Consider the following 22,765-nt stretch of genomic DNA (forward strand, 5'->3'; position numbering starts at 1 on the left):
GACCATTTTATGCCACTGATTATACAATGATTATTGACCTTATTCTGTGATGCAGAAGTGCGCTCAATTTTGTGATAGTTTTAAAACTTCCAATTGAGTTGCCTATGGGAGAAATGGCCAGAAATAATTAACAACAGAAAACAGTCAATCTACTTACTCAAGTGTGTTCTTTACTATACATGAAAAGTAGAATAGTTTAATAAGAAAATATATGAAGCATATTTTCATATATTGAACATGTGTTGAAGCATAATGAGCTGTTCGTAACATCTAAAAATAAAATGAATGTGAATAAGACCGGAAGTCTCAAGCCAGAAAGATTCCAATGGCTTGTACGTAAAAAGTAAGGTCAATAAAACAGCCTAATAAAGCACTGTCAAGAGACAAAAACATTTCAGTCTTAAAGTTGACTTCTGTAATTTGATGCTAAAAAAACAAAGTAAATTTCCTGAAATAAACATGGACATTGGTAATATAGACTGTAATTGTGGCTGTAAACGTGCTTTAATGTTATTTTTATGTAAATGTGTGCCATCCAAGTTTTAGAATCAACAAATAATAATAACTTGACTTCTAGTTGATCATTTGGTATCAGAATTGATTTATATGAAAATAAAGGCCTCTAGATTACACTTATTTTACCAAAATAAAAATATGATCAGGCCTTGATATATAATTATTTAATTAGGACAGTAAGATCTGACTTTGCTTAGACAAAAGTCTTGTCACTTAACAGAAATATGTACAGTATTGACCTTATTCTTCAATGCGGAAGTGTGCGCGTTTTTGCGATTGTTTTAGAACTTCCAATTCAGCTGCCTATGGGAGAATTGTTATGACATGACAATACAGACAAAGTAGAATAATATAATAAGAAAATATCAGTTTGCAACACCAAGCAGCAAAACAAGCTGTTTTTAACGTCTAAAAATTAATGGAAGTGAATAAGACCGAGCAAGTCTCGAGCAAAAATGATTCAAATGGCTGCGCCCACTCGTATGCGGAGAATAAGGTGAATAGAATATAAAGTCATGGTACAGTGGGAAAAGAATTAATATTGTGTATGACTCCCATGAGCTTGGAGGACTGCATCTATACATCTCTGCAATGACTCAAATAACTTATTAATAAAGTCATCTGGAATGAAAGAAAGCGATCTTGCAGGCCTCCCAGTAGGCTTGCCACGATAGACGGTGTTGACGGTGTTACTGGTTTTAAGACGCAACTGGTGACATCGCTTTTCCACCGTGACACGTCCCCACATACGATTTTTTTAAGTATTCATTTTTTTATTAAACATTTATTTGAATTAAATGGAAAATATAATTCCAAATAATTTACTTAAGACGAGAGCATGCACTATAATTAAAATCTGAACATAGCTACAATGCGTCATATTTCATTAAGCACTTGGGGAGAACGAGAGGAGTCGAATTTACAGAAGGAAATGGCGGACGATTTAGTGTCAAAACGCAATGCAAAAGCGCCTGTTTGGCAATATTTTGGGTTCAAACCAAATGCTAAAAGAGAACCTGAAAACGTTAATGAGGCAATCTGCAAACTTTGCCTGACAAAGGGGGCAGCATCTGGAGGAAACACGCACCTTCAACACACCTACTTAATGTTTAACGTTTATGGGTGGGTCGCGGGTAGATAATATCAATAGCCATAAATACACCATGCATACTCTCATTTTAAAAATCACGCGACCGTCATCTCACAATGTTTAATAATAAATAATCTTATTTTTTATAAAATCGAGTGATTAGCAATGCCGCGCCATTAATAAGCCAACTGCAGAGAAACAAAGCAACCATCGCAGCAACCGCAGTGATCACTTTCTCCGAAGTTGAGCTGTACTTTTTTTGCACTTGATTATTATGCGTTCAATGTTAAAAAAAAATCAACAATGAATAGGCCGACAAGAGTGTATCCTGTATGTGTGTGTGCGTATTTTATCACTGAAGCCGTTCTCTTTAAAAACCGAAAGTTGCTTCGTCTGTCTGGCAATATTTCGGCTTTTAATGGAATGAAAAGTTAATTTAGATGAGCCAATATTCAAGATATTCAGTAAAGTAACTGTGATGTGCGGCCACACATCGAATCTGAGGTCTGATCTCATCTCTCTCCCGCTGTCATCCAGACATTGATACAGACGGCACACAAGTCAAGTCGCAAAACTGAGGCTGGTAGCAGCTGACAGGTAGAACAGTTGAAGGATTTGCGAAATCTGTCAAAATATAGCACTGAAATTAACAGTAAATGTCTTTGAGCCAAAAAGTCTATCTGTAGGATCTCTGTAAAAACGCAATCAGAGCCAATGTTATGTAAAAGTTGTGTCGCCTAATAATTACATTAATTCTAATAAAATGAAAACCAAAATAAACAATTCATTGCATTTTTTGTTTGATAAAAAAAATATACGAAAAAAAAAATCAAAGGGTGGCTAGTTCAATAAATATTATTTTACTGTGGTTACTACTGGTTAGTATGTATATTTTACAATAAAAACTAAATGTAGCATGTCTTGCTGTCATTTAAAACATGCAATTCATAACACTCCAGAGCTGTAGTCTATGCAGTGTGTAAACTTACAGGGCAGTGTTGGACAATAGTCAGACTGCGCACCACGTTATTGAACTCCAATATCTCTGAGGGAGATTGTTACCAGATATAGCCAATATTCACTTGAGAGATTTTACAAATAAACGGTATTTTAAAAAGACACGTAACAACACGTAAATAACAACACAAATACAACTGGTCCCACTTAATCTTGCCAGTGTATGCTGTGTAGTATAGCACCCTTATGCAGCGCTTGTTGGCAATTCCTGTAAAACTGAAAGTAAAAGTATTATACACACGCATTAATAAGATATTTAAAAGCAGGAAAAAAGAGGAACCGCCCACGGTGACACCAGTTTTACCGGTGTTGTCACATGTCGATTAATCGGTGAGAAAATTTCCTCAACGTCACAACCCAAACTCCCAGAGTTCATCAAGATTCTTTGGATTCATCTTCAATGCCTCCTCTTCAATCTTACCCCAGACATGCTCAATAATGTTAATAACTGGTGACTGGGCTGGCCAATCCTGGAGTACCTTGACCTTTGCTTTCAGGAACTTTGATGTGGAGGCTGAAGTATGAGAAGGAGCGCTATCCTGTTGAAGAATTTGCCCTCTCCTGTGATTTGTAATGTAATGGGCAGCACAAACGTCTTGATACCTCGGGTTGTTGATGTTACCATCCACTCTGCAGATCTCTCGCATGCCCCCATACTGAATATAACCACAAACCATGATTTTTCCGTCACCAAACTTGACTGATGTCTGTGTGATCCTTGTGTCTATTTGGGTTCCAATAGGTCTTTTGCAGTATTAGTGATGATTGGGATGCAGTTCAAAAGATGATTAATTCGAGAAAAAAAAAAACTACCTTCTGCCACTTTTCCAAATGATCAACTAGAAGTCAAGTTATTATTTGCTGCTCTTACAACTGGGATCGACAACAAGACTTTTGTCCGGTAGTGCATATATTGAATATTGTGACAGGCTTAAATAATGTTTAAACCTTTTTTCTTTTAAAAAAAATCTGTAATAGAATCAAGACAATGCTAATTAAAATTAAGCAGAAATTTATCAAGTAAAAAGTAATAAATACATTTAATTTTCCTGAAACAGTGAAAAAAAACCCTAACAGAATTGGAGAAAAAATAAAACAAATTTTACATAACGAGTAAAGACAAGCTTTGACAAACAAAACACATATGGTCAATTCTTTTTCATCACTGTGTTTTACAAAATGTTTTACTTGTTGGTTATTAAACACATGCACAAACACACAACAGGGTGGACGCTCTGCCTTTACAAAATCTGCCCCCCAGGTAAACACTCACTGTATTCTCTCATACACTATTGTCCAAAAAAGGAATGTGGTGCACCTCATCTGACTGACAGGTTGCCATGGCAACATTTCCTCAAGCGTGTGAGTCATTGTGTTAGTGATGTCGTAATAATATTACCATAATAACAGTTACTATCCTAACACAACACACCCACTACAAGGAGAGGTTCTTTCACCATACGCGGCATCACCTGACAGGAACATTAACAATGTACCACCTGTGTTTACAAACACACAGACCACTTCTGTTCAACACACGATTGTTGAAAAGTTACCTTTTACTACCTCCCTGAATATTATTAAGACACTTTATCAAATTTATAAGATTTCTGCTCTATATACTGTTCTGCATCTGCACAACTCTGGTTTGCCCTCCTTGCCTTGTGCCCTTAATTGTAATGGTATTGCATACTATTTTTATTTTTAGTTATATTTTTTAGATTATATGTGTAATTGTAATTATTGTAATTTTTGTCATTTAAAATTTCTGCTTTTTGTATTAATATTATGTTATGCACCTAGGGTCTGAGAGTAACACAATTTTAATTCTCTGTATGTCCTGTACATGTGGTTGAATTGTCAATAAAGCTGGCTTTGACTTGACTTTATGCAGCAAGTTTCATTTTTTAAAGCTATCAATAATAAACTTGTCAACAATGTTCACAAATCAAACAAAACAATCAACTAAACAACAAGCACAAATCATAAAAATCAGTCAACCCGAGTTTCATGAATTACCTGTTCATGTTACTTAACATCGGCCGTAAACTGAAATAAAAAACAAAGGTAGTCTCTGTCCAGAGCATGCCAAGAGAGTGAGTTACAGCTCCTGGGGTGAACTCTGGAGTTTTCTGCTGCTGAATGACGCTTTGAGCTCACAACAAGAGTTATACAGCAGAGCGATGAGCTCAGTAGGCATGGGCCGGTATAAGACTGTGACGGTATAATAACCTTGGATAAAATATCACGGTTTCACGGTATTGTGTTTGCTGCTCTGAAAAATATGCTCTTTTTAGAAGTCGGCGTAAAAAACAACAACGTTTTCCCCCATTGAACACAATATATTTTATTTTAAGAAACAGTTCAAATATTTTGGAACAGTTTTTGATGTGGAGAGTGATACTGTTGTCCTAAACAAAACAAATAAAATAGTCACAAAACACATGTAAAACTAGATATTAAAGTTTGAGGACAAACTTTATGGTGGCTTGAAAAGCCGAGTCTGAAAATTTGAAGTCGTTTTAAAGTGTAAATAACTGAGGTAGTTTTTATGAAGTTTGAAACAGTCGGCATAGATCAGTACATATATGTTAGCATGTTTCTAGTATAGATTGGCATGCTTCTTGGTAGGCGGTTGCTAGGGTGTTCTGAGTGCTTGCTAAGGTGTTGCTAGGCGGATGCTAAGGTGTTGCTAGGTTGTTGCTAAGGTGTTGCTAGGTGGTTGCTAGGGTGTTCTGAGTGGTTGCTAGGTGGTTGCTAAGGCGTTGCTAAGGTGTTGCTAGGAGGTTGCTAGGGTGTTCTAAGTGGTTGCTAAGGCATTGCTAGGTTGTTGCAAAAGTATTCTGAGTGGTTGCTAGGCAGTTGCTAACATAAATTAGCATGATTCTAGCATGAATTAGCATGTTGTTAGCATGATTCTAGCATGAATTTGCATGCAACTAGCATGAGTCTAGCATGAATTATCATGTTACTAGCATGATTCTAGCATGAATTAGCATGTTACTAGCATGAATTAGCATGTTGCTAGCATGATTCTAGCATGAATTAGCATGTTGTTAACATTGACTAGTTCACAAATGTAGGTGTCGGACAAAGCTTAATGTAGCACAGGAAAAACAGTGCGTAGTAGAGAAAATCTGAGTGACTCCATTTTTGTCCAGGCTGACCCAAGGATTCCAAATATGTAAAGTTTTTGAGTCTATGAGAAACAGTGTACGAATGTGGGCCAAAATACAAAAATGTGCTTGTTTTTAGCGCTGTAACGCTACCTATGGAGTGATTTGGACAAGTCTTTCCATCCGAGTAGTGGTGAGGACTACTGCCATCTGACAAAGTTTGAAGCCTCTAGGCCTAATGGTTTGGCCTGGGCAATAGTAATTATGGCAGAAGTAAAATAATAATAATAATAATATTAATAATAATAATAAATCCTAACAAAAACAACAGCATGTCAGTGCTTCTCGCTCGAACCCCTGAAAAAAACAAAACAACTGTACACATACCTAAGGAACGGTATAATAGAAAATTCTGGTGGTTTTAAAACCTTGACTATTCCAAAAGGAGGTAAATCATCCCATGCCTAGAGCTCAGGTTAGACAGAAAACTCGTTTGTTTAACGCAGGGCTGCACAATATTGGAAAAAGTAGCATTGCGAAATTTTGCTATTGTGCGATATATATTGAGTTTCACTCATTCATTTTCTTTTCGGCTTAGTCCCGTTACTCTTCAGGGTTTGCCACAGTGGAATGAACCGCCAATAATCCAGCATATGTTTTACACAGCGGATGCCCTTCCAGCTGCAACCCAGAACTGGGAAACACCCATACGCTCTTGCATTCACACCCACACTACGGCCAATTTAGCTTATTCAATTCACCTATACTGCATGTCTTTGGACTGTGGGAGAAGCCGGAGCACCCGGAGGAAACCGACGTGTACATGGGGCGAACAGGCAAACTCCGCACAGAAATGCCAACTGACCTAGCCTGGGCTCGAACCAGAGACCAGAGACCAGAGACCTTCTTGCTGTGACGCGACAGCACTACCCACTGCGCCACTGTGTCACCCTAAATATTGACATATGAATACAATTTCACCAGATGACTTCATATCTCCATTTGGAAAGAATTTATAATGTTAGATCAATTGGCATGATTCTGGAGTGGAAATGTATCTCCATAAAGTCTAATAAACAATCTATAAATTTCCCCGACACATTTTCATTGTGGTCTGTGCTATTTGCAGTGTTAAGCCAATGATTGATCAATTATTGTTTAATTCATAAAATTTAATAAACAATCTATAAACTTGAGGTCCACCAACACATTTTCATTGTAGTCTGTGCTATTTGCAGTGCATTTCTGTTTTTTTTTGCACGTGTTGTGTGTATTTTCACGCATAGCAATCAATAAATACAATCAAGAAAAAGATACAATTGAAATAAAGTGTTTTATCGTTTCCCGAGTCTAACAGTATTCAAGTACAGTAATTTTATTATGAAAATTTAAATATTTCAATACAATGAATCGTTGTTAAAGTCACAAGTGGTATAAGTTCTTATGACTGAGTGCTTTTAAACTCATTATACAATCACAGGCATCAAAAACACACGCTAATGATAAATTATAATACAAACTCAACATTGCATATATCCTGCGATATGTTGAACATTACTAAATTTAATTTGTTTGTTTAAATGCAGCCTATATAAAATGTTTGCAACCACTTACATTAAACAAAATGTAGTAAATCCAATGAATCTTTATTTTCTGTGGTATGAGAAGAAAACCTCACATAACAGGCTGGCTTGTCAATGTGTGTGTGTTTGTTTGTAGCTTTGTCATTCCCTCAACGTGATTCAAGTTTACTTTTTCCTGAGCATGCTATATGATTCTGATTGAATATTTCTGGATCAGAATGTATTATTAGAGCTGCACCCCTCATAAACATCCCATGCAGTATTCAGATGAGCGATCGATCAATGCACATCCTTGAGTGCCTAAAAGCCCACCTGGAAAGAGACAGGCCTAAGTGCATGCATACATACACGAGTATCTGCTGCACTGAATGAAGATGGAAAATTACTTCACCAGTATTTCCATTCACTTTTTACAATTAAATTTGATGTCAGGATTTGCCAGGGGTCAGTATAAATTTCTGACGGTATGATAACCTAGGATAAAAATATCACGGTTTCACGGTATTGTATTTACTGCTGTAAAATGTTATTTTTAAATGTATTAGTAAAAAACAGCAACTTGTTTCTCCATTTAACACAATATATTACATTTTAGGAAACGTATAATATTGAGGAACAGTAAACATGTCAGGCTACACTATCAAAATAAAACATTGACTTCTACTCTCTTCATTAGCTTAAAAACACAGATTTCCTTACAACACATAAAAAACACATTAAAAAAAACGTCTACAATTACCTTTGAAATGGCATAACAAAACATTTATGCGGTTTTAATACCTTGACGTTTCCAAACCACGGTAAACCTTGAAACCGATTATCATCCCATACCTAGTCAGGACTAAAATGGAAGATAAAATAAGATAAAATCTCATCTTTGAACCATAAGTAAGCCCATGCAGAATAAGTGGATGAAGAATTACGCAGATTTTTGAGTCTATCATTCAGTCCATTTACTTATCTAAACGCATGTACTTTACTTATGTAAATGTGTGTACATATATACCATTCAGGTTTTTTACTTTATTATATATGAATGTATAAATTTATGTTATACGAGAGACCTTTTATGGCTTTATTTACCAAACAAGTGGAAATAATTGGATTTGCAATGTTGAACTTAAAAGTTAAAAAGTTATACTCAATTGAACTCATTTGACATAAATCCATTTTTTAAATATTCTGCACAGAAACAGCAGAAAAGTCAAGTAATCTACAAGTAATCTTCATTAGTAATAGAAAAGCATAATCCAGATTCAACAGTTCGTAAATTTGATATATTTAATGTATGTAAATTAAAAGAAAAACACTGATGACCTAAAGCTGTTTAATAAAGACCAATATATGAGCAATTCCATGCAAATGTCAAATTTGCCATAAAAAATGTTTTCACCACAATAAGGAAAGCATTTCTAAGTTTTTTGTGTAGCCTTGTATTTTACAGTCCTTTAGAAATACTCAAATTTATCCGTCAGTGTTTTAAAACTATAATGTTTAATTTACCAAAGTCACACAAGTGGCAATTTCACATCTGTCACATCCATAACAGAGAGATGTCACATCCATAATGACACCTTTTCCTCATAAATGCAAAAATGTAAAATAAAATAAAAATCAATCATGTTTGTTCTATAGTAATCCAACTCTTCTCCTTTTGATTCGCATTATTTTATTTGGGTTGTGCAGTTTAATTCATAGAAGTTTTACAAAGTATGTTGTATACTGTAAACTCGCTAACTTTTTTGTCACATCCATAACTTATGTTTATTTTCCTTATTTAAAATATAAAATATGTTTACAGATTGATATTATTCTGCTCCCATAACTCTGTGGTTAGTTGTTCTGAAAAATATAAAGAGATGTTTCAATATAATGTTAACATCTACTTTCTCTGTGAATTTATGCTTTGAGTTTTAACAACAAATGTCACATCCACAACGCTGGAATTGCTCAGATACATTTGAAAAGACCTCAGTCTGATTCTGTTGTGGTAAACGTGTTGGATAGGTGGTTCTGATACTGCAGATTTAATTAGTGCTCTTGATTAGATCTGACTCACTCAGGTATGTTAGTAATGTCAGTGGTGAACACATACTTGAATGTATCACCAGACACACAGGCAGAACAAGGACACACCGGTTTAACTGGACTGTGATATAGTTTGAATTCGAGCTCCAGGTCAAGTTTGGGGTCAAAGTTCTCGGTCTGACAAGTAAACAGAAGTGTGTTCGGTGTGTCACTCACCCACGGCGGCAGCTCTGAGCTCCGGATGGTCTGCCGCACCGTGCGCTCCTCCTGCTCCAGAAACGCCATCGCCTGGTTCACCCGGGCGAACCTGCTGCCCTGATTCCGTTTCAGCCAAAACACCAATCCCAGGCCGATCAAAACCCAGCTGAAACTGAACTCCAGATATCCCAGCAAGTATATAGGGAAAATCAGCAGGAACGTCTTTGCGAACTTAATCCCCATCTGCGTGGCTTCCGTGACCGAAGACTGCGGCTCCTCGTCCGGTAGTTCAAGCTCCGGTGGTGTAACATCTTTGGGGGTCTGTGGAGGAGACCCGGGTCCGTTCTGGCTGACCGCTTGAGCGGGTTTGGGTTCCACTCCGTTAACTGACGCACTCATCTCCAAAGTACGCAAATCCAAAACAAACAACAACAACAAAACTAAACAACTACAGACGCGTCAGAGTTTCTACAGCAACATCTCGGACGCGTACCGATCTTGACAGAAAACAAAACGAGTGGCGTCGCTTTGGTTCCGGGCTCTTCCCCGGAGCGCAGATGATTGGATCAGCGCTGCTCCCTAAACTGTTCCCCACCCGACCTTGCCTTGTATGGAGCGGCCGTTGGCCCGTGATTTTCCGCCCTTCCCAGCGAACTTTTAACTCGCTCGAGTCTCCAGCTGCTGTCCGTGTAAGCGCGCCACGTCTCGCTGTCCCGAGCAGCAGCACCTCCTCTCTCTCTCTCTCTTTCGCTTCACCACATCCTGCAGAAACACACGCGCTCTGCTCAGCTCTGACCAAACCCTCCTCTACCCAAAAACCAAAGCTGCTCTGCTGACAGGAAGCGCCAGAGCGAGGAGCAGCGGCCCGATAGCGCCACCTGCTGGAGGACACTCAACATGTAAATCTATCTATCTATCTATCTATCTATCTATCTATCTATCTATCTATCTATCTATCTATCTATCTATCTATCTATCTATCTATCTATCTATCTATCTATCTGAAGTTTTGGCTGTTTTTTAATTGATTGACAGAGAGAGAGACAGAAATATAGATTATTCAATCAATGATTCAATCTATTTGTCTGTCTGTCATATTCATATTAGAGTAATGTTTTTGTTAGCATTAAGTTTTAAATATATACACACTCACCACCGGTCACTTTATTAGATACACCTTACTAGTGCCGGGTTGGACCCTCTTTTGCCTTTAGAACTACTTTAATCCTTCGTGGCACAGATTCAACAGGGTACTGGCAATATTTCTCTGAGATTTTGGTCTATATAGACACATGATAGCATCACGCAATGCTGCAGATTTGTTGGCTGCACATCCATGATGTGAATCTCCCGTTCCACCACATCCCAAAGGTGCTCTATTGAACTGAGAGATCTGGTGACTGTGGAGGCCATTTGAGTACAGTGATCTCATTGTTATGATTAAGAAAGAAGTCTGAGAAGATTCGCGCTTTATGATATGACATATGATATGATATATCCTGCTGGAAGCTATCAGAAGACAAGAACACTGTGGTCAAAAAGGGATGGACATGGTTAGCATACAATGCAGGATGGATCCATGCTTACATGTTGTTGACGCCAAATTCTGACCCTACCAACCAAATGTCGCAGCAGAAATCAAGACTCATCAGACCAGGCAACGTTTTTCCTTCAACATTTATCTTCTATTGTCCAATTTTGGTGAGCCTGTGTGAATTGTAGCCTCAGTTTCCTGTTCTCAGCTGACAGGAGTTCCACCCGGTGCGGTCTTCTGCTGCTCTAGCCCATCTGCCTCAAGGTTTGACGTGTTGTGCATTCAGAGATGCTCTTCTGCATACCTCGGTTGTAACAAGTGGTTATTTGAGTTACTGTTGGCTTTCTATCAACTCGAAGCAGTCTGGCCATTCTCCTCTGACCTCTGGAATCAAGGCATTTGCGCCCACAGAACTGATGCTCACTGGATATTTTCTCTTTTTTGAACCATTCTCTGTAAACCCTAGAGATGGTTGTGCGTTAAAGTAGTTCAGCAGTTTATGAAATACTCAGACCAACCCGCCTGGCACCAACATCCATGCCACATTCAAAGTTACTTAAATCATCTTTCTTCCCCATTCTGATGCTCTGTTTGAACTGCAGCAGACTGCACCATGTCTACATGCCCAAATGCATTGAGCTGCTGCCATGCGATTGGCTGAAAAGAAATGTGCGTTAACGAACAGTTGGATAGGTTTACCTAATAAAGTGGCCGGTGAGTATTTATATATACTGATAATCAAACATTAATATTATTGCCCACAAAGTTTAGATCTTTTTTTGTTAGATTGATAGACTTAACAGAAAGACATTAATATACCGTATATGATATATCATCTATTTATCTGTCTGTCCATCTATCTATCTTAATAATCTGAATATCTTTGTCAGCATGAAGTCTTAAATATTTTGTCATCTATCATAGTAACAGTGTGCAAACAAAAGCAATATATTTGTATATAATGTCTATCTTTACATTACTTTGAAGAGGATCAACACATTTTTTTTTCTAAATTGTCCTACAAGAAAAGTTCTTCAATAGTTTTAGGACAGCTTCAGTGTCTCTAAGTAATCAACGTGAAATTGATCAAAAACGTTTTTCAAAATTGTCTAAAGAAAAGAAGTGGTGTTGCTCAATAGTTTTAAGTAAACTTTGATGAAAGGTTGTGATCTACTTCAAATGTTGACTACTGTATATATAATCAACATGTTTCTGTCTCTTGGATCAGCACACAGCATACCACAACCAATTCGGTGCAAGAATAAAAATTATTTTCCACAAAATATTTGCACTTTTTTCTGCACATATTCATTCATTTCGCTTTCAATAATTGTACAACACACATTCCCTTAAAACATTACATTATGCTGTATATCAGAGGATTTCTAAATGAGATAATGCTGACTGAAAAGTGGAGCTGGTGTTGCTGATTTAGTCCACTAGAGAGCAGTGCGTGTACACGGTGTTCCTTCAATGAACGTTCACGAGGCAGACGTGATTTCTCAATAAGAATAGTTGAAAATATTTTATTGACATATGAAAAGACATAAGTGACATAATCAAAGTGCTTTCGTATCTTACAGGTAATGGAAGCTTCAAAAATAAATAAAGATATACTAAACACACACATTGTGCATATGTCCCCTTTCTGTCACTCTTTCCATTCCTCCCTCTCTCTCTCTGGCCACTGAATCTAGAATGCAAATTCTAGTTCACATATTGATGCGCATCACAGTGCAGATATGATCATATTCAAATACATGATAAAAGGATTCATAATAGTCTAACAATGAATTCACAACAAAAGTAAACCTGAACCAAATGTCTGTACATAATCAACAATTATGAAAAGGACTCAACATTAGTATCTTTAAACTGATAAACATGCTGAATAAATCGGTATGTGATATTCTAATACAACCGACAACAACAAAGACAAGCATAAAACAACAATATACGCAACAAAACGTATGTAAAAGCACAAATATGACATTATTTGTGATCACAGGTTTTAAAAAAACACAAATAAATAACACGGATTGCTGACAGCAATATGTATTCATATAAAATCCCGTTCTTTAAATTAAAATTTCATATGCAAATTAAAAAAAAACAACACTAACAAAATATTGGGCGATACGCGATTTTAAAAGGAAAGTAAAAACTTGAAGATATGCTACAGGAGTCTTTTAAGTCCCTCTATGAATGATGTGCGAGTGTGTGTCTGCTATTTTGAGGGCGTTCAATCTAACAAATGAGCAGAAGTGCTGACAGTGAGAAGGTGCTGGAAATCATGGTTGCTGCATCTCGTGTTTTTAAGATCATCGACGTGCGTTTCTACATGTTGTAAGCCACATATATGGGGTCGAGCTGGTCAGCCAGGAAGCCGTCTCTCAGGTGCATGCGTTGCTTTTCTCCACGAGAGTTGATGGGGATTACGCCTGTATCCACCACCACCACCACACCGACTATCAAATAGTGCTCCTCTAGAACCACATTAGTCACCATTGGAACCAGATCTAGAGCCTCCTGCTCAGAACCTTCCAGCTCCACCACCACCACCAAGAGGTTCGTCCATGTAAACACGGCACTGAGGAAGACAAAGGAGGAAAAAAAAACCTCAATGAAAAACAGATGAGCAGAAGTCAAAATGATTAGCCCTCCTGTGAATTTTCTTTTCTTTTTTTAATATTTCCCAAATTATCTTTAACAGAGCAGAGTTTTCCACAGTGTCTGAAAATCTTTTTTATTCTGGAGAGAGTTTCACTTTACTTCAGCTAGAATGAAAGCAGTTTTTAAGGTCAATAGTATTAGCCCCCTAAAGCAATATTTATTTTTTCGATTGTCTACAGAACAATCTATCGTTATGCAACGACTTGACGAATTGCCCTAGCTTCCCTAATTAACCTAGTTAAAGGTGCATTCAAGCGGCAACCTCCGCTATTCCTCGTGAAGCAAATAGGGAAGTAACTGAAACTGCAATTCAGCGAATTTCCTCTGGTCCTGTCTTCATAATAGAGCAAATTTCTATTGAGCCCACAGTTAGAATGGCCAACTTTAAAGCAGAAAAAAAGATGTTTACAGCCTGGTACAAGGAAAGATTTTGGTTCATATAGCTAAATTTACCCTTCACGACAACTGTGAGGGGGGTGAACTTTTTTATAACTCATCCGTTTCTTTTATATTAAGTTTTATTAAGTCTGCATAATTAGGGGGGTGGCCACTTGAGTGACAGCTAGGTCTCGCTGGTTGCTGTCACATTATCTCAGCTGATTCCAGCTGATTAGCCGCTGAACTCGGCATATACATTGTATTTCTGTTTTGTTTTATGTGGCTTTACACAGTCAGTTGCCTTTTGAAATTATTTCCTACAATTATCAGATGATATGGCATGCTGTGTGCACTTAATTGTGCTAAAACCATTCACGTGTCCTCCATTTCCCAGGTGAGTGTTATTATATACTTGTATATCATTTCTATAAATGTATTTGTTTTATTTAGGATCATTTATCATTTATATTTTTCTTTAGAACTTGAAAGCACTTCAGAATCTGACAGATTGATTAGCTGTAGGCTCTAAAACAGTCATCTCAAACGTTGTCGTACAGTGTTAGCCACGCCTACTTGTAGCTTCTTTTGCGTTCTTCAGAAACCTATGGGTGCCGTCACGGATACCATGTCCATATCTTTTACAGTCTATGAGTGCAGTATGTAAGTTTGACACCCAGTGGTTGAACTAGGTATTGCACCCTGGCGCAAAACACACAAAAGGAGGTTGTCAGATTGACGAGACTAACAAAGGCTGATTTAACCTGTGTTCTAAATAAAAGCAATGGCATGCGATAGAAGGAATACTTTCCATATTAAAAGGAGTTGAAATTGATATATTAGAAACGGTTTCTATTTCTCACAGATGAATGACAGAAAACTGACAATGATCACCTTAGGTACACCTCATGTGCTTTATCCAGTGTTAAATGCTAAAAAAATAAATGAGTTTGAATACAATTTCACATGACATTTATTGCCATACTACTGAAAGCAGCAGCAGATAGTTCACCTCAGATCTTAAAAAAAAAAAAAAAAAAAACGTTTGAAATTGACCTTTAGAACTGCGACTCAGTGCAAACCAACACATATCAGTGATTCAGCATCTACATTTACCCCACACTATATATCTGAACTGTCACTCTCCCATGTACTATTGCGTGCTCTAAGATCAGCTGCTTCTCAAAGTCCCAAAAAACAGATGTAAGCTTAGAGGTGACCGTGCATTTGCGGAGGCTGGCCCCAAGTTATGGAATGCTCTACCTCTTTACATTAGGCAGGCCCCTTCGCTGTCTTTGTTTAAATCACATCTCACCTTCTATCCTTGGCCTTTGATCTGATATTTGTTAGATAGTGTATATGTATGGCTTACGTGTGCAGTTGTTATTGTTTAAATGTATAATATGTGCTCTGTGTGTTTTTTTATTATTTTTATTCTGTTATAATTTTCATTTTACTGTTCAGCACTTTGGTCTGCTGCTCGCTGGTTATAAAGTGCTTAATAAATAAAGTAGAATGAATTTAAAAATGTTTACGTTCGTAATATTTATATTATTTGTTAATTAATAACCTCATCTGGAACTCTGAATCTGCGTCTCATTTCGGAGGCTGCTACTGTCCACCGGAGGTCGCATTTTAGTCGCGAGCACACATTTTGAGAGCCTTCCTGACTGAATGAAGTTTTCCACCAAGGCAACCAGGGTGCTCAAATATAATTGGCTAAAGTGGCAGTGGGCGGGTTAAAAAAACCAAAACGAAGACAGACATTCATGTAACCCACATTTTCAAAGCAGAATATCTGACTTCAGCATTGTTTTTCAGCTAAACAAGAACGTTCACTTGGCATGTTTCTTAAATAGCTGCAAACATATTATGGTATTTTTAGGCTTTAAGGCTGAATTTTAGTGTCTTGAAAAATATCTAGTCAAATATTATTTACTGTCATGAAGACAAAGATAAAAGAAATCAGTTATTAGAAATCAGTGATTAAAACTATTATGTTTAGAAATGTGTTGAAAATATATTTCCATTAAACAGAAATTGGGGGAAAAAGTAGAGGGGACTAATAATTCAGGAGGGCTAATAAATCTGACTAACTGTATATTCACTGCGCTAGGCATTAGCATAAAGCATCTTGTTCTGCGGGGAGTTTTCTCTCTCTCTCAGGTCAAACAACTGTATTGTCAGCAACACTGGATCTTGCTGAGCAAGCAAGTTTATGGATGACTACCTGAATAACAGCATATCCGCTTTAAGAGCCACAGAGATTTATATCTTACAATACTGAGACTCGATACTGCCAGTAAAAACATGCTCATGTTGAAGATGGCTCATTCAGACATTAAAGGCCTAGTTCGCCTTAAACTGAAAAATATTTTCATCATTTACTTGTCACAAACCTGTTGGGTTTCAAAAGAAGAAATACAAAATAATGTTGAGGGGGAAAAACACAGCATTGAAAGTCAATGGTTACAGGTTTCCAGCAACTTTTGTGTTCAACTGATTCAAAAAGATTTGGAATTACTTCCAAAAAATGGATGAATACATTTTTGTTTTTGGGTGAACTATCCCTTTAAGTGTTGTAATTTTTGGTTATTAAATCAAGTGTTACATCGAGGAAAATAAGTATTGAACACATCATGTATTTTCCTGGGAATAATATTTCTCAAGGAGCTGTTGACATGGAATTGAACCAGATTTTGGTAAAAACCCAAACAATGCAAATATAAAAATGAAATGTTTTTCATTTTTCTGAAAAAAAATCTGAAAAATGAGTACTGTGTAATAATGAAATGACACAGGGAGAAAGTACTGAACTACTGAGACATATTTATTACTTTATATAAAAGGACTTTTGGTGATGGCAGCGTGAAGACGCCTCTCATATGGAGAATGAAGTCACATGCATTGCTCAGGTGTGAGTTTTCCACAGACTTTGACAGAGTGTGAAAATCTTGATGGTTCTGTGGGTCTCGTCTATCAAATCTGATCTTAATTTTGTATTTGGACCATTCTACAGCTTTATTTTCTTTCTCTGAAAGAATTTGAGAGTTTCCTTGGGTGTTTTGGATCATAGTCTAGCTGAAATGTCCACCCTGGTTTCATCTTCATCATCCGGATAATGCAGATGTTGGACTGAAGCAGCTATTATTTATTTAGGACGAAAGGCAGAGGGTTGCTGAAGAAATACTGAATGATTTCAGCTGCTGTCTGGGCTTTCACTGCCTTTCTACACCTCCCTTCATGTGTTCAAGACTTTTTCCAGTGTCATTCCATTTTATTACACATAACTTAATTTGTTAACTAATTAGATTTGTTTTTCATATATGGATCTCTTTGGTTGTTACCAATATTCGGGGAAAATTTTAAGTCGCCTTTAGAAATAAGTTTTCAGATAAAAATTGTGACGTGTTCAATACTTATTTTTCGGCTGTATTTAATATGCATATCAGGTATATCAAATTAAAATAGCAGTGAATATATCTTAAAATGTAATTAAATCCTGTGATGTCTGAATTTCAGCATCATAACTTCAGAGTCTTCAGAGTCACACAATCCTTCAGAAATGATTACAATGTGCTGTTTTTTCTGCTCAATGATCCATGTTAAAAAGCTTTGTCCTGCTTTTTATCTTTGTAGAAAATTTTGACAATTCAATAGTACTGTTAAAAACTTTTTTCTTTTAAAGTTACTTCCATTCATAAGGAACCCAAAGGTGACAGTAAAGTTTCATTTATCATTATTTTTCCATCGGCTCAGTCCCTTTATTCATCAGGGGTCTACATAGCGGAATGGACCGCCAACTTATCCAGCATATGTTTTACACAGCGGATGCCCTTCCAGCTGCAACCCAGTACTGGAAAACATTCATACACTCATTTACACTACGGGCAATTTAGTTTATTCAATTCACCTATAGCGCATGTCTTTGGACTGTGGGGGAAACTGGAGCACCCAGTCGGATCTTGACCCAGAGACCTTGCTGTGAGGCGACAATGCTAACCACTGAGCCACCGTGTTGCGCTCAGACATTTATAATGAATGTTAAAAAATAAGTAACAAACAACGGCATCTGCCAGGCATAACATCCTTCTGTCTCATTACTGCTGATAATGAATTAGAAAGTTTTCAACAACTTTCGAATACATATAACTTAGATAAACAAAACCTTTTCCGTTACCTTTAAGTTAGAGACTAGTCCAATAAAAACATAAGAGATTCAGAAGACACAAAAACAACAGTAGTGCAGGTATTTATAGATAATTACAAAATAGGGCTAATAAACTAGTATCAAGTATTTATACCTGTCTAACATTAACTAAGAAACAGAAATGGGAAAAGGAATATAGTTATAACAAATGAGGAATGGTTAACTATTTAGGAAACACAGATGATCACAATTAATTCAGACTCATGGAGGGAATTTATTTGGAAAAATGTAATCATGTTCTTTATGACACCTAAAATAAAATACTTTCAAACTAGAGATCAAAAAATGGTGAATGTGGAAATGTATTGGCGGATCTTTCCACATATTTTGGCATTGTAATATTATACACACCTGTTGGCAAGATTTGAATAAAGAGATCAATGCAATAATGAGATTGAATCTGGAATGTAATTTTAAAACTATGTACCTGGGAATTTACTCTTCAAAAAATTACAAAGAAATGGCTCAAGGAAGATCCTCTATCTGTAGGTGAATGGGATGATATTGTAAAAGAGGTGTATGATATGAAAGTACTGACACTTTCCTTGAGACACCTAGCCTATACAATTTCTGCATACTGGGTTAAATGGTTGAGAAGAAATGTCATGTTTTAATTTTATTGTGGTGCTTTTATTTATACATATCTGGAGCCTGATGATCTTCGATATGTAACCCTTAACAAAATTTTATATAGCAACATTTTATGAACAATAATTACGAATGTAAATAAGATTGTATTCGGTGACCTTTGACACTGGTATTGTATGTCTTTTTTGTTTCCAAGTTCCTTTGAGATTTTTATTTATTTATTTTTTGGCTCTGAACTGTATTGAAATGAATTAAATAATAATAAATTTTAAAAAGTAACCATTCACCAAGAAAATCAGAAAAATAATATCATGATTTACACAAAACTTAGCCCACCCCTAATTAGCATATTTAAATGATATAGGTGAGTTTATTTACATAGCACATTAATTGAAAGTGCTTTACTAAAAAATACAGTAATTGTGAAGTTTGAATATGTACAGTATGCGTGTGTGTGTGTGTGTGTGTGTGTGTGTGTGTGTGTGCGTGTGTGTGTACTCACCATTCTGTGATATTGCGGTGTGCTCTGATGATGGACGTTTCAATGTCAATGGGATGGTATTTCATTCCTCTCAGCTCCATGACTTCATCTAATGCTCCCACCACATAAAGGGCATCGTGCCTTTCTGAACACACACACACACATACAAATAAAGCATGAAGCAACTCCACTGCTTAATGCAAACTAGCCATAATTCTCTACATTCATGCACAGACAATCCTCCTTTATCCAGCAAAAAGCTCAATACAGTATATATTTAATATACATTTTGATAGACGTTTTTATCCAGTGCCACTAACATTGCATTAAAAATACATTTATTCTTAAAAGGTGCATTTTATCAGTTTGTTAAAGGGACATTTCAGTTCTGTCTTTCCCTTGGCAATCAAAGCCACTTCATTTTGGTGTTATAAGTGCCATTCTTTACTTTTTAAGCTATTTTTAGAGTCTTGAAAAATATCTAGTCAAATATTATTTACTGTGATGAAGACAAAGATAAAAGAAATCAGTTATTAGAAATCAGTGATTAAAACTATTATGTTTAAAAATGTGTTGAAAATATATTTCCATTAAACAGAAATTGGGGGAAAAAAGTAGAGGGGGCTAATAATTCAGGAGGGCTAATAATTCTGACTTTAACTGTATATTCACTGCGCTAGGCATTAGCATAAAGCATCTTGTTCTGCGGGGAGTTTTCTCTCTCTCTCTCAGGAGAGAGATATACATATACATTTTGATAGACGTTTTTATCCAGTGCCACTAACATTGCATTAAAAATACATTTATTCTTAAAAGGTGCATTTTATCAGTTTGTTAAAGGGACATTACAGTTCTGTCTTTCCCTTGGCAATCAAAGCCACTTCATTTTGGTGTTATAAGTGCCATTCTTTACTTTTTAAGCTATTTTTAATCAAATAAATGGTCAGCATAATATAATATACACTGAACAACACACCTCCGCTTGCATCCGTGAGGTCAGTTCTGCGCAGGAACCCCAGGTATCCAGTTCTGGCCCACACCGTCTGAGTGTCTCCAAAGCTTAGTCTGGCTCCAAAATGATCCGAACGCACATTTTCCTCGCCAAACACAGTGAAGTATCCACTGGCGTTCTGCGGACTGTGGACCCAGATCTGTGTGGGTTTTAAAAACAGACGCAGGTGAAATGCTGCTTTATGAGAAGATATAGTTTTGATCTAATAGTGGAGAGTGTTACTGGTCTGACCTCCCCTAAATGAGAGTCTCCGATTGGTCCTTTCGTCTCTGGGTTAGCAATGATGATGCGCACACCAGGTAAAATCTGTTTCAAGAATAAAAGAAAATAAATATTTTTTTAATTTAAAGACACAAATACAGAAATGTTATGCAAGGACATGTTGTTTGGGATGAAGATTAACAGTTAAAAATAAAAGTCTGCTGTGTCAGATGAAGAGAAGACTCAGAGGTGTTCATTCCTTTGTATGTAAGCTGCCAGTTTATATGTAGATTGTACTAGTTTTTAAACAGTTTTGATAAGACTGCTGAGAGTACAATCATCCTTGGGTAAGAAACAGATTGTAGTTTGTGTGTGTGTGTGTTTTCTATTTATTTTTGGATTATTTCACAGGTCTGGGGTCAGCTCTGAAGTTGAGATTTTAAGATTGTACTGTACACACGCACATGGACATTTTCTAAGTCTATTTCTGTTTGAACCAATCAGGTTAAAACAACTATATGTATGACGGTGTTAATAACATTATGTAATAGTTTAATTGTTGATTGCTTTTGGTGGTGAAATTGCAAACTATCTGCAGTAAACTTTCTTTTTAATTGAATCTCTGACTTTTCTTCATCTTACTGACTGGTCATTTTTGGGTTCAAACTGTAAAATATTACGTTTGCAGTTTCATCAGCAGAAGCCAGCTTCACTGTTTACGCTTGATGCACTTTTGTTGATCTGATTTCTTCTTACTTTTTTGTTTTGTCTTGTTTCTAGACCAAATATCTAAAAATTCTTATATCAAGAAGCCTTTTCTAGACAAGCAAAACTGTTGTTTTAAAAACATAATATGCCAAAATTAAGTAAGTCTAAGGTTTAAAGTCTTGTTAATTGGTGATGTTTGTTCCTTGCCACTGGCTTGCTTAGTTTGGGACTTGTGGAGCTGCGCATCGATGGATTTGCTCTTCATTGTTTGGACTTTCAGCAGTGAAAGTTAAACTACACTGAACTGAACTTAAACTCTAAAAACTGGACTGACACAGTTTTAATATACTAGAACTTCTATGTTAAATGGTCACAAAACCACAAAACACATTTTCTGAGATGTTGACAGACATATATTTGTGTCCCATGCTGCTATAAACACTATTAGGACACATATATTTCACAAAATAGTGAAAATTGGTTGTTTTTGTGTTATTTGGAGCAAATTCGTTCTTTCAGTTTGAAAAGAAATTTTGAAGCAACATCACGGTAATGAGATCCTTGTGTGAATTCCAGCATGTAGACTTGCTGGCTATATTGGTGGGTACAACTTGATGTCTTTGAGCTTTCATAATTAATTCAAGAGATAGACTTCAAACTAATTAGTGCATTCACTTGTGTGAGGTGCAACTTCATTAATATGCATGATAGCTCTAAAGACTATTTTAACTATTACAATGTTCAGATTAATTAAATGAATTAAGACAATAGAATTGTTTGGAGATATGGATCGTCAGTGTAGCGTTTATAAATGTGCTGCAACGAAGGTTTTGTTTTCATTTCCCCCCTATGAGAGCGCAGCTGAACTCATGTGTGGATTACAGTGGTCTGCTAACACATGACAAAAATAGTTTTGTGAGGAAATTTTTTTACCCGAGAGCTTTTCGCATCTAAAAATGGTGACATCTGGATTTGCCACTCGTCTCCTTTTAAAAAAGACGCTGAAAGATCCGCTGTAATTGCTAAGTTCCCGAGAAATGCTGAGGTTTTTGTTCTCCCATTTGCCGTGAGGTATCAAACATTCCATTAAAACAACACTCTTCCAGCAGTTCCTGGCATCTAATATCTCGTTTATCACGGAGGCATGCATGAAATGTTCCTGAATGAAAGTGAAAGTGCCAAACTGCCGTTAAAGTCGACAAATTAATAATTTGCCAAATAATTTGATTACTGATGTCCATGTAAACGTAGTCACCGTCTTGTCCCCTGTGCCTGTGTTTGTTTTGCCTCTGTGAAAATCAGCGCGTGCTTGAACTGAAACTCCCCTTTTCATGCAAATCCTTCCCTCTTTTACCACTCGACACTCCCACCTAATCAAAGCTGGACTCACCCAATTTCCAGACTTTTTTCCAAACTAGAGGTGTGAAAACACCCT

The 22,765-nt window shown here is 36.6% G+C and overlaps 2 protein-coding genes across 5 annotated transcripts in view; both read right to left on the bottom strand.

The window, feature by feature from the left end:
* esyt2a (extended synaptotagmin-like protein 2a) overlaps nucleotides 1-10,310 on the bottom strand; it is a 76,300-nt gene extending 65,990 nt beyond the window's left edge. For 3 of the 4 annotated variants that reach the window (XM_056479843.1, XM_056479835.1, XM_056479850.1), the window contains exon 1: nucleotides 9,567-10,309. In XM_056479843.1, coding sequence (XP_056335818.1) covers nucleotides 9,567-9,947 — 381 coding nt within the window. In that variant the 5' untranslated portion in view covers nucleotides 9,948-10,309. Of the gene's footprint in view, nucleotides 1-9,566 lie in introns of all 4 variants that reach the window. The other variant, XM_056479825.1, reaches the window with a different exon arrangement.
* A 2,267-nt stretch (nucleotides 10,311-12,577) lies between these two features.
* LOC130246734 (disco-interacting protein 2 homolog C-like) overlaps nucleotides 12,578-22,765 on the bottom strand; it is a 28,757-nt gene continuing 18,569 nt past the window's right edge. The window contains exons 11-14 of the mRNA XM_056479860.1: nucleotides 20,653-20,727; nucleotides 20,386-20,560; nucleotides 19,431-19,554; nucleotides 12,578-13,672 (exon numbers count right to left, since the gene is read on the bottom strand). Of these exons, the coding sequence (XP_056335835.1) occupies nucleotides 13,420-13,672; nucleotides 19,431-19,554; nucleotides 20,386-20,560; nucleotides 20,653-20,727 (627 nt within the window). The 3' untranslated portion in view covers nucleotides 12,578-13,419. The remainder of the gene's footprint in view (nucleotides 13,673-19,430; nucleotides 19,555-20,385; nucleotides 20,561-20,652; nucleotides 20,728-22,765) is intronic.

The sequence above is a fragment of the Danio aesculapii genome, chromosome 2 (genome assembly GCF_903798145.1).
Source record: "Danio aesculapii chromosome 2, fDanAes4.1, whole genome shotgun sequence".
Lineage (NCBI taxonomy): Eukaryota > Metazoa > Chordata > Actinopteri > Cypriniformes > Danionidae > Danio > Danio aesculapii.